We start from the raw sequence: 18,335 nt of genomic DNA, 5'->3' as shown, positions 1-18,335 counted from the left end.
GCAACATCTAGCTTACTCTTTCTTAAAAGTACTCTCCAGTTCAGCCTTTTGACTCAGACACCTGTGAGGAACTCTTCCTTGCTTCCTGTAGGGAATGATGGATTGCCCTTTTTAAACTAGCATTTCTAACATGAAGCACATGCCCACTGGCTCCTTCCAGACTTTGTAGATGTGTGTTTATTACATAATCTTTTTTCCAAAATTAGGTATAGTGACAATTGATATACTCTTAATGTATGTGAACAACTTCAGGCAGGTATGATTTTAATTTATTATTTAAATGATATTGGCCATTAAGGATTTTTTTCCCCAGAATTTTAAAGCAGTTTAAAAAATGAACAGACATCTTATGATTTCCCAAACTCTTTTTCTTTTCTTTTCTTTTTTGGTAAATTATTTATTTATTTTTGGCTGTGCATGGTGGGCTGCTCTCTAGTTCTGGAGAGTGAGGACTACTCTCTAGTTGCCGTGTGCAGGCTTCTTATTGCAGCGGCTTCTCTTGTGGTTGAGCACAGACTCTGGCACCTGGGTTGAGTAGTTGTAGCTCCTGGGCTCTAGAGCACAGGCTCAGTAGCTGTGGTGCGGGGCTTAGTTGCTCCACAGCATGTGGGATCTTCGTGGATCAGGGATTGAACCTGTATCCCCTGCATTGGCAGGCGAATTCCTATCCATTGAGCCAACAGGGGAAACCCTTTTCCTTGAAAGCTTAAAGGAACCTATGTTCCTCAACTGCTAAATGATAAATTACTAGCTAAAAGAAATTGTGTATGCATTTTAATATTTTACCACAATTTCTACCTCTAACCTAAATTTAGCATTTCAAAAACAAATAAGTGGCCTCTCCATAACTTTTAAAATCTATATCCATCCGTATGTCTTCTTTGGAGAAATGTCTATTTAGTTCTTTGGCCCATATTTTGATTGGGTCGTTTATTTTTCTGGAATTGAGCTGCATAAGTTGCTTGTATATTTTTGAGATTAGTTGTTTGTCAGTTGCTTCATTTGCTATTGTTTTCTCCCATTCAGAAGGCTGTCTTTTCACTTTGCTTATATTTTCCTTTGTTGTGCAGAAGCTTTTAATTTTAATTAGATCCCATTTGTTTATTTTTGCTTTTATTTCCAGTATTCTGGGAGGTGGATCATAGAGGATCCTGCTGTGATTTATGTCAGAGAGTTTTTTTGCCTATATTCTCCTCTAGGAGTTTTATAGTTTCTGGTCTTACATTTAGATCTTTAATCCATTTTGAGTTTATTTTTGTGTGTGGTGTTAGAAAGTGTTCTAGTTTCATTTTTTTACAAGTGGTTGACCAGTTTTCCCAGCACCACTTGTTAAAGAGATTGTCTTTACTCCATTGTATATTCTTGCCTCCTTTGTCAAAGATAAGGTGACCATATGTGTGTGGATTTATCTCTGGGCTTTCTATTTTGTTCCATTGATCTATATGTCTGTCTTTGTGCTAGTACCATACTGTCTTGATGACTGTGGCTTTGTAGTAGAGCCTGAAGTCAGGCAAGTTGATTCCTCCAGTTCCATTTTTCTTTCTCAAGATTGCTTTGGCTATTTGAGGTTTTTTGTATTTCCATACAAATCTTGAAATTATTTGTTCTAGTTCTGTGAAAAATATGGCTGGTAGCTTAATAGGGATTGCATTGAAGTTGTAAATTGCTTTGGGTAGTATACTCATTTTCACTATATTGATTCTTCCAATCCATGATCATGGTATATTTCTCCATCTATTAGTGTCCTCTTTGATTTCTTTCATCAGTGTTTTATAGTTTTCTATATATAGGTCTTTAGTTTCTTTAGGTAGATATATTCCTAAGTATTTTATTCTTTTCATTGCAATGGTGAATGGAATTGTTTCCTTAATTTCTTTTTCTACTTTCTCATTATTAGTGTATAAGAATGCAAGGGATTTCTGTGTGTTGATTTTATATCCTGCAACTTTACTGTATTCATTGATTAGCTCTAGTAATTTTCTGGTGGAGTCTTTAGGGTTTCGGATGGCTAACAAACACATGAAAAGATGCTCAACATCACTCATTATTAGAGAAATGCAAATCAAAACCACAATGAGGTACCACTTCACACCAGTCAGAATGTCTGCGATCCAAAAATCTGCAAGCAATAAATGCTGGAGAGGGTGTGGAGAAAAGGGAACCCTCCTACACTGTTGGTGGGAATGCAAACTAGTACAGCCACTTTGGAGAACAGTGTGGAGATACCGTAAAAAATTGCAAATAGAACTACCTTATGACCCAGCAATCCCACTGCTGGGCATACACACCGAGGAAACCAGAATTGAAAGAGACACATGTACCCCAATGTTCATCGCAGCACTGTTTATAATAGCCAGGACATGGAAACAACCTAGATGTCCGTCAGCAGATGAATGGATAAGAAAGCTGTGGTACATATACACAATGGAGTATTACTCAGCCGTTAAAAAGAATACATTTGAATCAGTTCTGATGAGATGGATGAAACTGGAGCCGATTATACAGAGTGAAGTCAGCCAGAAAGAAAAACACCAATACAGTATACTAACACATATATATGGAATTTAGAAAGATGGCAATGACGACCCTGTATGCAAGACAGCAAAAAAGACACAGATGTGTATAACGGACTTTTGGACTCAGAGGGAGAGGGAGAGGGTGGGATGATTTGGGAGAATGGCATTGTAACATGTATACTATCATGTAAGAATCGAATCGCCAGTCTATGTCCGACGCAGGATACAGCATGCTTGGGGCTGGTGCACGGTGATGACCCAGAGAGTTGTTATGGGGAGGGAGGTGGGAGGGGGGTTCATGTTTGGGAACACATGTACACCCATGGTGGATTCATGTCAATGCATGGCAAAACCAATACAGTATTGTAAAGTAAAATAAAGTAAAAATAAAAATTAAAAAATAAAATAAAATTAAAAAAATAAAATAAAATCTATATCCAATATCAGTTGTAAAGATTATCTATAGCCAGAATATGAAGACACATTTAATGTGTTACCTATCTGCCAAATATTGTGGCCTGTTTGATCAGTATTGTTACCTTAAATTGTGTTTAAGATTATCCTCAAAGAACTAAATCATTTTTCTTGAAAGAAAAAATGCTACTTAAATGCAAAATATTATTATATATGTCCTTTTTAAAATTACACTTTAGCAGCACGAAGAAATGTGCACTTAAAAAACTGGATGACAGAGACTCTGTCAGTAGTACTAGATATGTGAGTTTAGTTACAAGTCTGATAAATCTAAAGCAAAGAAAACAGATTAAATGTGTTATCACATAAATATATGATATTGCTCAGTCTACATTTTGAACACTTCATTGAACTCTGCTCTAAGAGTGGATAAAAATTTAATCTACTTTTTGCTAGTGATATTTAATTTCCAGATCACCAAGGCAAAATAAGGACCAGTTCACCTCTCACTGTAGACCAATGCCTGTGGGAACATCTGTACAATATGATATAAAATGTCAAGCAAGTAAGATGAACTCAATAAGCACATTGAAATCACCATGTTTTTCAAAAGATGTAATACTCAGTAATTTTCTAAAAAGGCATTGCCTCTTTAGGATTCTTGTCTAGGTGATGATGTACTACTTTTTTGGAGCAAAGACCATCATGCCATTTTCTGTTTTAGGCCAGAAGGAAAAATCATATGAGGACAGGATCTTACAGAGTTTCACTGACTTCAGTTTCCTTGTAACCTTTGTTTTCTTCTGTGGAGTTAACCACACAGACTCCTGGTCCCTGGGCAGGCAGTCTATTCCTGGTCTGGTTCTCCATAATCTTTCTTGTCCAGAGTGTCTTGGCCCCTCACAGAGAACCACTCCATGTTAGGAGTACCTTCTCATGCCAGGATCTGCAGTGTTATCATTTTCCCTTGAGGTAGAGCAGTTGTAGGTGTGGAATGAGGGGCCACAGCTGCTGCTCCACTTCTCCTGGTGCCAGCTGCAGGCGGGAAACATTACCCATTGCTGGACACTGCAACAGTAGTCTGGGGATTCGATGCCTGGCACACTGCCACACCCCCATCCCCGTACAGAGGCTATAATACAGTTAGCCAAGAGCTATTAGATCAGACATTGTCACCCATTTTTTGTTTGTTTAATTCTGGGTACAATTTGTCTTTGTTTAGTAAACTTGGCTATTATTGTGGTACAGTGGCAACCCACTCCAGTACTCCTGCCTGGAAAATCCCATGGATGGAGGAGCCTGATAGGCTGCAGTGCATGGGGCCACTAAGAGTCGGATACGACTAAGGGACTTCACTTTCACTTTTCACTTTCATGCATTGGAGAAGGAAATGGCAACCCACTCCAGTATTCTTGTCTGGAGAATCCCAGGGACAGGGGAGCCTGGTGTGCTGCCGTCTATGGGGTTGCACAGAGTCGGACGCTACTGAAGTGGCTTAGCAGCAGCAGCCACAACTACTTTACATTTCATCTGCAACAGTTTTGACAGCAGCATCTCTCTGGGAAGAAAGCCGTGAGTTGTGACATGTCAGGATGTTCTCCTACAGGAGGGGAGCCAACTGTTAATGGACACCTCAGAAAAGTTCTTCAGAGACGGATGAAGACTGGACATTGAATCCATTTGACCTTGACTTGTTTGGGGCCTTTGCAGCAGTTTTCTTGACTTTCACCACCTTGTATAGAACTCACAAATGCTACATGACATTGACTGACTAAACCTGGAGACTCAATAGAGAAGTTAAGTTTATCACAAAACCTTCAGGATCACGTGAAATGTCATCAGTGTCAGCTTATTATTCTGAATCTTGGGCTTCACAGGTGGTACTAGTGGTGAAGAATCCGCTTGCCAAATCAGGAGACATAAGAGATGTGAGTTTGATCCCTGGGTCAGAAAGATCCCCTGGAGGAGGGCATGGCAACCCATTTCAGTATTCTTGCCTGGAGAATCCCACGGACAGAGGAGCCTGGCAGTCTACAGTCCATTGGGTCGCAAAGAGTCAGACATGGCTTAGTGACTAAACCACCACCCTAGCTGCATTCATAGATTATTTTCCACAGTTGAGGCACAATGGAATAGGACAACTTGGAATACTAGTCCAAATACAGACTACTGATAAATAGCTTTCATCACCAAGATGGACTTTGGGGCTCTAGTGCAATAAAATGACCCTGGAGCTTATGATTCACTCTTGTTACCTAACCAGAATTATCTGTAGGCTTCAGCTTGGATCCTGTTCTTCTAACTCATAGCTCTTCTTCAGAAGCCACACTGAATCAAATAATTCCCTCTACTTTTCTTTGAAAGCAGTAGACATGTTTGCTGCAGGTGGAGGTTGGGGTCAATCAGAAGACACTGACATCATCAGGCTGCCTTCCCTCCTTGCAGAGTGGAGCTGACCAGCGGCCAAAGGCTGCCCCTTTCTGACATAAAGAGCTAAAAATGGATCTAGCCGAAGGAACATGATCTTACTGCCCACCACCACATGAGGCTCAGAGACCTGGAATAAAGTTGCTATACGGATGGCCCAGTCTCCGACCATCTCCGTGAACTTAATGTTGCTAAGTGCACGAAGTTTAGATGGTGCTTACCCTTGATCACTGTGTTTTATGGAGCTGCCAAGCCACACCACCAGCACGTCCCTAGCATTCTCCAGAATCCTGGTTGAGAAATCCTGCTTTGGACAGTTAGCTGTAGCACACAGAGTTTTCTGTATTGAAAAGTGTGAGGTGGAAGTAATGGCCCCCCAAAGATGTGCATATCCTAATCCTCAGAGCCTGTAAACATGTATGTGGCAAAGAGCTTACGTTAACGATCGTAAGGTAGAGACTATCCCGCAGTACCTTTTAGGCTGTGCTGTGCTTAGTTGCTCCTGTCTGACTCTTTGCGACCCCATGGACTGTAGCTCTCAGGCTCCTCCGTCCATGGGGATTCTCCAGGCAAGAATGCTGGAGTGGGTTGCCATGCCCTCCTCTAGGGGATCTTCCCAACCCAGGGATCAAACCCAGGTCTTCTGCGTTGAAGGTGAATTCTTTACAATATGAACTACCCGGGAAACCCAAGAATACTGGAGTGGGTAACCTATCCCTTCTCCAGGGTATCTTCCTGACCCAGGAGTTGAACCAAGGTCTCCTGCATTGCAGGCAGATTCTTTACCTGCTGAGTACCAGGAAAGCCCCTCTTTTTTAGCCTTTATTGGCTTTATGGACAATTAAATTACAGAAATGGCAAATGAGACAAGGTGGTTAAAAACATGTACTCTAGGACCAGACTACTGTGTAATAAAGAACAGGTTACTTAACTTTTCTGGATCTCAGTTTCACCTCTAAGTAAATGGGACTGACATTAACACCTGTGTCATGGAGTTCTTATGTGGGTTAAATTAGTTGATACATGTAAAGAATTAGAACAGTGCCTGGCACATAGTAAGTGTTCTGTAAGTGTTGACTATTTGTTATATATGCAGCACTTCCACATAGAAGAACATTTGTTATTTTTGATCCTTGCCCTAGAACTAAGGGCAAATTATTTAGTTCTGGTTGGAAAAGCTTAGTTTATACCAGATCATGTACGATCATTTCTTATCCTGATTATAGTCTTCGTTTTATGAGTGTAATTACTTGTTCTCATATTACGTTATATAGTTGAATATTTCAGTTTTACATTTAGAAATCTTTTAACATAGTGCTTTGATGTCTAATTATCATATGGTTTTACTTTTGGTACACAAACATGCTGCCTTTCTCATGTAACCCAGGAGCTGTAGCTGGTGTGGTATTATACTATTATTTTCTCTTCTTTCATGCACATATCATGTAAGGCAGTGCATCTATCTATATATATATATATATATAATATATATATTGTCTAGCCATTGTCTACTAGAACAAATATAATCTTTAGAACTGTGAAATTCAAAATTAATTTTAAAAAGATCTGTATATTACTAATGCCACATAATTGAATAATGAACCATTATCCAGATTTGTCTTTCAAGTTGCTTAATATGCAGTCAATAAGACAAAGCTGACAGTACATAATTATGGTTAGAGATGTTGTTGTTGAGTTGCTCAGTTATGTCTGACTCTTTGTGACCCCATGAGTCAAAGGACCCTGCTACCCTCTTATTCTCTTGCCTTCAGTCTTTCCCAGCATCAGGGTCTTTTCCAGTGAGTTGGCTCTTCACATCAGGTGGGCAAAGTATTAGAGCTTCAGCTTCATCATCAGTCCTTCCAATGAATACTCAGGGTTGATTTCCTTTAGGATTGACTGGTTTGATCTCCTTGCAGTCCAAGGGACTCTCAAGAGCCTTCTCGAGCACTGTAATTAAAAAGCATTGATTCTTCAGCACTCAGCCTTCTTTATGACCCAACTCCCATATCTACATGACTACTGGGAAAACCATAGCTTTGACTATACAGACCTTTGTCAGCCAAGTGACATCTCTGCTTTTTAGTACACTCTCTAGGTTTGTCATAGCTTTTCTTCCAAGGAGCAAGCGCCTTTTAATTTCATGGCTACAGTCACCATCCACAGTGATTTTGGAGCCCAAGAAAATAAAGTCTGTCACTGTTTCCATTGTTGCCCCATCTATTTGTCATGAAGTGATGGGACTGCTTGCCATGATCTTCGTTTTTTGAATGTTGATTTTTAAACCAGCTTTTTCACTCTCCTCTTTCACTTTCATCAAGAGACTCCTCAGTTCCTTTTCACTTTCTGCCACAATGGTGGTGTTAGCTGCATATCTGAGGTTATTGATATTTCTCCCGGCAATCTTCATTCCACCTTGTGTTTCATCTAGCCTAGCATTTTGCATGATGTACTTTGCATATAAGTTAAATAAGCAGGGTGACAATATACAGCAGCCTTGTCACACTCCTTTCCCAATTCTGAACCAGACAGCTGTTCCATGTCTGGTTCTAAATGTTGCTTCTTGACCCACATACAGGTTTCTCAGGAGACAGGTAAGGTGATCTGGGTATCCCATCTCTTTAAGAATTTTTTCTTAAAAATTATGGATGAACAAAAAAGGCTAAGGGATATCAGCACAGGTAATCTAGCTGGAACTGAGACTCAGAGTGTGTAGTAGTTAGTGATACAGGGAGAGAGCATCTTGGAAACTATCATGAAATAGCTTGAATAGTTACCTTTGTGTATCATTTGTAATCTTCAATTATAGTCAACTTGCAGATAGTCTTTAATAAGGTATAAAGAGGGTAATGGGCTTGCAAAAGAGTTGGACATGACTTAGTGACTAATCAACAACAAAGAGGGTAAAACTCAATCTTCATGTGATGGAGTGTTTTCACCCTACCTTGAATTATAGAATAATTAAGCTGAATAAATTATCTTTCAGCTTGAAATCACTGCCTTTGTATTGCATTGTTAGAAATATATTTTCTAGTTAGATTTTAATGTGGTCTGAGGCAGAAAAGTTTGCTGGTAACAAGGAAAGAAATGTCATCCCATTGACTCACTTCAACTAAAAGAGCTAGATGATTATAGATTATGAAACTAATTCATCCAAAGGTAAAACTAGTTTTAATGTTCAGTTAGGAAAAACATGGTGACTGCAGCCATAAAATTAAAAGACACTTGCTCCTTGGAAGAAAATCTATGACAAACCTAGACAGCATATTCAAAAGCAGAGACATTACTTTGCCAACAAAGGTCCGTATAGTCAAAGCTATGATTTTTCCCTTAGTCATGTATAGATGTGAGAGTTGGACCATAAAGAAAGCTGAGTGTGGAAGAATTGATGGTTTTGAACTGTGGTGTTGGAGAAGACTCTTGAGAGTCCCTTGGTCTGCAAGGAGATCAAACCAGTCCATCCTAGAGGAACTCACTCCTGAATATTCAATTGGAAGGACTGAAGCTGCAGCTCCAATACTTTGGCCACCTGATGCGAAGAATTGACTTGTTAGAAAAGACCGTGATGCTGGGAAAGATTGAAGGCAGGATGAGAAGGGGACGACAAAGGATGAGATGGTTGGATGGCATCACCAACTTGATGGACGTGAATTTGAACAAGCTCTGGGAGTTGGTGATGGCATGCTGCAGTCTATAGGGTCTCAAAGTGTCAGACACAACTGAACTGAACTGGGAGAAACATAGTTCTCAATAGAACTTATAGTTCTATTAGTTCTCATAGTTGTTAATAGTTCTCAAAGAAAGAAAATCTATCATTGACTTTGGATATTAGATAAGAAACCACTTTTGACTGTCAAAAAAGAAAAAAAAAAGCCATAATCAAAGTGAAAAAGACAAGGGCCTACCATCTTTAATATAGAAGTAAAAATTTTGAGTTGCCTCAACAAAGACCACAGGCATATTAAAAGTTTGAGCAAAAAACATGACCAGACAGTACACACACACATACAGACATACAGAGATGTACCAGTAGCTCTTAAACATGTGAAGAGATACTCTAGAACTACTTTAACTGAGGCTGACAGATTCTCATCCACTGCTGGTGGAAGTACAAAATAATACAGTCCCTTTGAAGGGGAGTTCAGGATTAATTAACAATAACAACAGAAATATACATTTATTCTCAGGTCCAGCAATCTCACTTCAGGAATTTATTCTCAAGATATACCTCTAGTAATATGAAGAAAACATTTGCATATATACCAGGTTGTTTATTTCTGTATAATCTTTAATAATAAAGTACTAGAACTAACTAACTGCCATATGTAGGTTGGCTGAGTAACACTATAGTATACTATAGGTAATAGTTAGGAAAATCTCCATGAACTGATGATTTTTCAGAATATATTTTATATAAGTAAAGTATATCAAGGCAATTCACATTGGCAGAATAAGGAGGAATATCTCATAATTTTCTGAATAAATCTCTTCTTGGACTTCCGTGGTGGCTCAGTGGTAGAGAATCTGCCTGCCAGTACAGGAGAGATGGGTTCAGTCCATGGCCCAGGAGGATCCCACATGCATCACAATATTGAGCCTGTTGTCTAGAGCCTGGGAACCACAACTGCTGAAGCCCACGTACTCTAGAGCCTGTGCTCCAGAACAAGAGAAGCCACCACAGTGAGAAGCCCTCGCGCCACAACTAGAGAGCAGCCTGCACAGCAGTGAAGACCCAGCACAGCCAAAACTAAAAATACTAATAAATAAAAATTATTTTAAAAATTCCTCTAAGTCTCTCGATTTTAAAAAATTCTAGCAGGCTAAAAACAGAACACTTTGCTGGATGCTTTGAGCCAAAATCATACTTTAGCATTCCTTTTTAGATCAAGAACAAAATGTGTCCACTATATCCTCTTTCCATCAACATTCCAGAAGTCTTAGCCAGTGTACTAGGACCAAAAACAGAAATAAAGATAAAAATTATTTGTAGGTTTTATGAATATATATGTAGAACATACAAAAGCACCTTTTGCATAGATAAATCAATAGAAATAATAACAGAGTTTATCAGAGAAATAATAACAGAGTCCCTGGATATAAAATCTGTACATAAGAACAGATTCTGTACGCTTATTGTGATCATTTTGCAATATACAAATATTAAATCATTACATTGTGTACCTGAAACTAATATATTGTATGTCAACCATAGCTTGATTTTTGAAAATTACGTACCAAAAAAAGGATTTTATCTCTATAGGCAAGCAACAGTTGTTTAGAAAATGAGATATATTTTAAATTTATTTTTAATTGGAGGATAATTGCTTTACAGTAATGTGTTGGTTTCTGCCATACATTAACATGAATCTGTCATAGGTATACATACATCTCTTCCCTCTTGAACCTCCTCCCATCTCTCACCCCATCCCAACCTTCTAGGTTGTCACAGAGCACAGGAGTTGAGCTCTGCATCATATAGCAAATTTCCACTGGCTGTTTTACATCTGGTAATGTACATGTTTCCCTGCTACTCTCTCCATTCGCCCCACCCTCTCCTTCCCCCACCGTGTCCGTAAGTCTGTTCTCTACATCTGTGTCTCCATTAGAGAAAGAGGAGTGGTTCAGTCGTGTCCAAATCTTTGCAACCCCGTGGACTGTAGCCCACCAGGCTCCTCAGTTCATGGGATTTTCCAGGCATGACTGGAGTGGGTTGCCATTTCCTTCTCCAGTGGATTTTCCTTACCCAGGGATCGAACCCGGGTCTCCTGCATCATAGGCAAACGCTTTACCCTCCAAGCTACCAGGGAAGCCCCTACATTGGTGCCCTCCAAATAGCTTCATCAGTACCATCTTTCTAGATTCCATATTTATGCATTAATAAACAGTATTCATTTTTCTTTCTGACTTACTTCACTCTGTATAATAGGCTCTAGGTTCATCCACCTCATTACAACTGACTCAAATGCATTCTTTTTATAGCTGAGTAATATTCTTTTGTATATATGTACCACAGCTTCTTTATCCATTTATCTGTCAGTGGACATCTAGATTGCTTCCATATCCTAGCTGTTGTAAATAGTGCTGCAGTGAACCCTGGGGTACATGTGTCTCTTTCAGTTATGATTTTCTTAGGATATATGCCCAGTGGTGGGATAGTTGGGTCATATAATAGCTCTATTTCTGGTTTTTTAAGGAATCTCCATACTGTTCTGTACAGTGGCTGTATCAGTTTACATTCCCACCAACAGTGCTAGAGGTTTCCCTTTCCTCCACACCCTCTCTAGCATTTATTCTTTATAAATAAGAAAATGAAATATTTTGACATTTATAATAGTATCAGAAAATAACATAGTTTAATAAATCCAACAAGAGAAGTATAAAACCCATATGAAGAAAACAGTTAAAATTTATTGAGAAATCAATGGAGAGATATATATTCCAGTTCATGGGTTAGAAGAAGGAATTTGTAAAGATGTGACTATTTCTAAAATTGAGCTGAACTTCACCACAGTCCTAACAGTGTTTTTGTTGTTTGCCTTTTTTTTTTTTTTTTTTTTAAGTAGTTGACAGCTCTTGTTATAATTTACATGGACATGCAAAGGGCTGAAAGTAGTTAAGACTTGAAGAATAATGTCAAGGTGGGAGAATTTGATTTACTAAATGTTGAGACTTTTGTAAAATTATAGTAATGAGGACACTCGTGGTAGTGACGCAAAGATAAACAGTCCAGTGAAAGAATGGGGGCCCTGGAAACAGACCCACTTATTGTCGATGCAGATCCATGGGTAAGATGACAGTCTGTTAAATAAGTAGTGCCGGGATAATTGAGTGTCGATGTGAAATCGAATGAGATTGGCCTCCTACCACATGCCATAGTAAAAAGTGAATTCTACCTGGATTATATAATTAAATGTGAATGGCAAAACATAAGAATACCTTCATGACCTTGGAAGGGGAAAGATTTCTTGAATAGGACACAGAAAGCACTGACTATAAATGAATTTAGAGGCTGAGAGATTTGAGTACATTAGCATTTAGAATAAACAGAGAAAAGGCATCCTAAACATGCAGGACTAATATTGGTGTTAAAAGTCGAGACTAGCTGTTGTCTCTTTGGGAGAAAGAGTGATCTGGGTATGTGTTGGGGGCACAGATCAGGCTCCTAGGACGCTGGGAATATCTGTCTTTCCTGAATATATTACTGTTCAATATAAAGGTTTTTTTTTCTTAAAAAGGAAAGCCACTGGAAAATTATGTAAATTAAAATATCCAACAAAATGCTTATATCACAATATTAGAGACTCAGTAAGAGAAAGGTGAAGATTTCAGTAGTAAAGTGGGGAAACTAATTGAGCAGACGCTTCAGAAAAAGGGAAATCCAAATGCTTATTTTTAAATGGAAAGGTGCTCAACCTCATTAATCATTGGAAAAATATAATTAAAACTAGTTTGGGGATGCATTGAGAAAGTAACATTGACATATATGTAAATACTGTCACATGTAAGGTAGATAGCTGGTAGGACTCTGCTGTATTACACAGCAAGCCAAGTCTGCGCCTCTGTGATGAGCCAGGGGTGGGGCCATGGGAAGCTCAGAAAGGAGGGGATAAATATATAATTACGGCTGATTCACGTTCTTGTTCAGCAGAAACCAAGACAACATTGTAAAGCGATTGTACTCCAGCTAAAAAATGTGAAAAAAAAAACCCCTAAATTGGCGTTTCTCCACACCTGAATTGGCTAAAAAGAAGAATCTGACAACTCCAAGCGTTAGTGAGGATGTGGAACAATGGGAATTCTACTAGGAGCAGAAATTGGCATACCCATTTTGGAAAATAGTTTGTAATCACATAGCAGACATGGAGGTACTACACCATGTGACTCAGTAATTCCTCCCTTTGGAAATTTGTGCTTATGTGGAGCAGAACATGTGTCCAAGAATGTTTATAGCAGCAGCATTGTTAACAGTTTCCAAAAACTTGAAGCATCTCAAATGCATATCAACAGAAGAATGGATACAAAAACCGTGGTATGTTTATACAACCTATATACTATACAGTTATAAAACTGAACAAATTACAGTTACTGACAACAGTTTGATAAATCTAAAGTTCAAAAGCAGGCAAAACATAATTATACAGGGATGCTTTTTAGTAGTGATTTTAAAGGGTGGTGAGGAGGAATTCAAAAGAGCATTCGATGGGGAGAGAAGGGAGCTCCTGAGGTCATGCTTTAGTTTTTGACCTCAGTGGTGGTTACATGGATGCTTGCTTTCCAGCTTTTCATTAAGCTGTGCACTTGTTTTATTTGTTTTTCTGAATATGTGTTAGATTCACAATTTAAAAAATTTTTAAAGAATGGTTAAGTGGGTGCAATAAAGACCTTTTATCTTTAGTGTAAGAAAGCCTGTGAGTATTGAAAGTATGTTGAAATATGGCAAAATATTCCACATGAGAAAGTTAATGTTACTTATGAAATGGTATTAAATACTGGTGTGAATGTCCCATTTTTGTTTTTTGCCTTTATCTTTCTACCTTTTCATTAGCCAAAATTTTCTTTAACCAAGTATCACCAGTTAAGACTCTTGGATTTCTATAGTAATTTTCATGTCATAAAATTCCCTCATTGTAAGTGTATAGTTCAGTGACTTGATAAATCTATAATATTGTGCATCTATCTGTTTGATCCAATTTGAGAACATTTTCATTGCCATCTAAAATTTCCTCAAGCATGTTTGCAGTCACTAAATGTAGTCTGAATGTGGTAAGTTGATTGATTCATGTACTTCAAATACTTAATCATTAACGGTAGGATAGGCCTTCCCAGGTGGTCCAGTGGTTAAGAGTCCGCCTGGCAGTGCAGAGGACACGTGTCGGATCCCTGGTCTGGGAAGATCCCCCATGCCATGGAGCACCTAAGCCCATGCACCACAACTTCTGCAGCCCACACACCCTGGAGCCTGTGCTCTGCAACAAGAGGAGCCACTGCAGTGAGAAGGCCACAACTAGAGAAAGCCAGCATGCAGCAAAGAAGACCCAGCACAGCCAAAAATAAATAAAGGAATGATGGTGTAATCTTTAAAAAAATAAAAGCAGGATAACACATTGTTGGATAGAAATGTGAAGAATGTCAGCTAATGTCCTTTATAAATGTTCAGTTCAGTTCAGTCGCTCAGTTTTGTCCGACTCTTTGCCACCCCATGAATCACAGCACGCCAGGCCTCCCTGTCCATCACCAACTCCCGGAGTTCACTCAGACTCACGTCCATCGAGTCCGTGATGCCATCCAGCCATCTCATCCTCTGTCGTCCCCTTCTCCTCCTGCCCCCAATCCCTCCCAGCATCACAGTCTTTTCCAATGAGTCAACTCTTCACATGAGGTGGCCAAAGTACTGGAGCTTCAGCTTTAGCATCATTCCTCCCAAAGAAATCCCAGGGTTGATCTCCTTCAGAATGGACTGGTTGGATCTCCTAGCAGTCCAAGGGACTCTCAAGAGTCTTCTCCAACACCACAGTTCAAAAGCATCAATTCTTCGGCACTCAGCCTTCTTCACAGTCCAACTCTCACATCCATACATGACCACAGGAAAAACCATAGCCTTGACTAGACGGACCTTAGTCAGCAAAGTAATGTCTCTGCTTTTGAATATACTATCTAGGTTGTTAGGTTGTATAATTTTTGGTACTGTATACATATTAAAATCAACTTTTGTTTGCATTTGTTGCCTGTCAGTTATTTGAAATAAATGAACAAACTGTACAGGTGATTTCTTTCTTCATATTGTTTTCTCTGTGGGGAATGCTCTTATGTGATTTTGGGTGGTTTTTTAGTGTTAAAAACTTTAATCAATTTATAGAAAAGATTTCAAACATACAGTTGCTCTTGTGGTTTTATGTAACATTCTCAGCAGGACTGATTTCTGACAGAATAGATCATAAAGAATAGGATGAAGAAAGCAGTGGGAAATGAGACTGTCAAGTTATTCAATTAAATGTATAAATATTAAGTTATAAGTTATTTCCTCCATTAATAGTAAATGACTTGTTGATTGATTCTGATATTTTTCAAGCTTTAGGAAAAGGTAACAAATGTTTAAAAAGCTTTTTCTGTCTTTGTTCTACCACTTCACATTGAAAGACAGGATATATTATATACATAGGAGTAAATGTGAAGTGTAAATATTGTATGAATATATTACATTATTAATTACATGGTAATTTGTAATTCAGCTTCCTGGAGTGGAATTTTTAACAAACTTGAGTTAGTAATTTATGCCCTCATGTTAAATATGGAGTATGGAAGTATAGATATATTTTATGTATAATTAAGAATTTGTCTGAAAAGAATAACATCAAGTATTTGGGAGTTTTGGTAACCAGAATGATGCCTGCCTAGTTACTAAGCCAATTAAGAGCAAAGCAATATTTTCTCTATGTTGTTAAAAATGTTTACCCTGGAATTATTGGTGGAACTCATTTTTATTGCTGTTTCTCTGTTGCCAGGTACTTTATTACCAAGGTTGCCATCAGAACCAGGAATGACGTTACTCACTATCAGGATTGAGAAAATTGGCCTGAAAGATGCTGGGCAGTGCATTGATCCCTATATCACAGTTAGTGTAAAAGGTCAGTAACTGCGTATACCTATCTTCTCTCTGGTGAATTTTAAAGGGTTGCTTCTCATTTGGGACTTTTGGGGGGTTCGTGAGGGGGTTTTGTCTGTGACAGTTCATTTAAGTTCATTTAATAGTGAGGCAAAATCCTGGGAAGATGTGGTCATCATTCCTTTTCCAAACATTTCTCAGAGATTTACAGAAAATATTTTCCTATCCATAACTTATACTCACAGTTGCTTTTGGTTTTTTCTCGGTGTGTGTCTTTTTATTCGTCCAGATTCCATCAGGGGTGCTGACTCCACAGACACACTGTCTTTTATAGTAGATACATCCTTCAGGAAACAGGTTAAAGAAAGGTCCCCCACTTTCCAAGGATGTGTGGTTTTCTTCGCAAAGCCCAGTGCTCTCTGTTTTCCTGTGCCTCTGCTTCAGGCCCTCTCATTCCTGTCCAGCAGAGGTTTGTACACAGGAAAGCTCTGCAGAGGTGGGTGAGAATCGGCCTTCAGTGAATCATGAGTGGAGATAGGGAAACAGGACATATACATAAACTCTACTCCCTGAGTATATCCTGCAGGACATTAGACAAGTGATATACTTTTTAATTCTTAACTATGTCACTGTCATTATTAAGCATGATTACTCCTAGGATTTGTTTTTTTGTACTGTTCAAGGTGGCAAACTGTTCACTCCTTGAAAACAACTTTTTTGTTTGGTGGGTTAAGAGGGAAACTGCAATGGTTGAATTCTTTTGTCATTGCTAAGCTTTTTATACAGCACTTTACTTGTAAGGCACTCAACAGTCTTTTAAAAATAATTATTGGGTGACTGGGAATGAAACTGTCATACTATTATTCAGAAATAACTGCTCAGTTAATCCAGTCTACAGTTAATAAACCTACAGTTTAAGATAAACAGATGTGGACTAAAATTAACTAGAGGGAATGCTTACCAATCATAGAAACATTGAGACCCATGGGTTCTTTAGTACCAAGTAAGCGAAAAAAGGATTCTGGCAACAAAGAAGAATTTTGACATGAAAACACCATGATCCTCAGCACTGATGCTGTGATGCTTTAGCCTCTGGTTCTGTGAGCTCTCAGATCTACCCGTCTACTGCAGAGTATTTATACACTAGGTTATTTGATAGGCCATTCATAAAACTGCATCTCTCTCTCTCAGGAATGAACACTTGTAAAAATTTTTTTTAAAGTAATGAAATGTAGATATTATATTACCTTTGCATATGGTTGAACTGAAACGTGTTTTATGTAAATATCTTCAGGAACTGAAGTAATCAAACATACTCTCTTGTTTGAAGGTCCCTAAGATGGGTCTGTTGAATAATACATAAACAGTTGAGTGATCATTAAATGAGTCTGTGTTGGATTTCATTAAACTGGATGATTCCTGGCTCTAGAAATTACAGCCATCTACCCTACATCGTGTGCCGTCTGGTTATTGGAAATCAGCTTATGTTGTAGCACATAGCATCAGAATATAAGTAATAGACATAAGAAGTGTTCATTCCTGGCAAGGTTTCCTTGGCAGCTATCGTGTCCACTGTTCGGTCCTCTGACATGCATACAGCAGGGTAATGCTGCTAATGTTCAATTTACAGGCCTTTCCACGCCATGCACCTGGGCAAGGTTGGGAAGCCGGGGTAGGGGCACCATTGTGGTGTAGTACATCCCCAAATGTAAATCACAAAAATACACTGGCCTACTCCCCCAGAAGACATCTCTTAGCCAGAAGGATCCAATTCCATGATCTGTAAGGAGGCTTCCTTCCCCACCCATGGGGTCTCCCACCCTCTCTGCTTTGCACCCTCCACATGACCTCAGAAACCAGTCACCTTCAGGTACCTGCTCACCCCAGACACGGCTTTCTGTCAGCCTGAGAATCTCCTCTCAGCTCTCGCCTCTTCAGGAAACAGCCCATTGTGGTTCCTTTGCAGTTTTTAAGTCTCTGTGTTTGAGGGCTCTGAGCAGAAACTTTATTTCCTCTCTAGATCTGAATGGCATAGATTTAACTCCTGTGCAAGATACTCCTGTGGCTTCAAGAAAAGAAGATACGTATGTTCATTTTAATGTGGACATTGAGCTCCAGAAGCATGTTGAAAAGTTAACCAAAGGTTTGTGATGCTAAAAGTAGAACTGTATTCAGAATTTGACTCTTCCTCTTCTCCGACTTTGAATCTATTGTGTCCAGTGCCGTCGTTTTAACTGAAACTAATGCTAGTGAGCATACTTCATGTTGATAAGCATTTCAGTTATTCTTCCTATAGGCTATTCTTGTTTTACATCTTGCTCTTACTTATAAATGCCGTGAAGTGTAGAGCTGTGCATACCAGAAATGCAGGAAAT

At 38.9% G+C, this 18,335-nt stretch overlaps 1 protein-coding gene across 1 annotated transcript in view; it reads left to right on the top strand.

The window, feature by feature from the left end:
* The window catches only part of AIDA (axin interactor, dorsalization associated), a 51,440-nt gene that overhangs the window by 28,579 nt on the left and 4,526 nt on the right, over positions 1-18,335 (top strand). Inside the window, exons 7-8 of the mRNA XM_068985933.1 lie at positions 15,860-15,982; positions 17,981-18,103. Of these exons, the coding sequence (XP_068842034.1) occupies positions 15,860-15,982; positions 17,981-18,103 (246 nt within the window). The remainder of the gene's footprint in view (positions 1-15,859; positions 15,983-17,980; positions 18,104-18,335) is intronic.

The sequence above is a fragment of the Capricornis sumatraensis genome, chromosome 14 (genome assembly GCF_032405125.1).
Source record: "Capricornis sumatraensis isolate serow.1 chromosome 14, serow.2, whole genome shotgun sequence".
Classification (NCBI taxonomy): domain Eukaryota; kingdom Metazoa; phylum Chordata; class Mammalia; order Artiodactyla; family Bovidae; genus Capricornis; species Capricornis sumatraensis.
The sequence above is the reverse complement of the archived record's forward strand: the minus strand, read 5'-3'. Positions and strand labels throughout refer to the sequence as shown.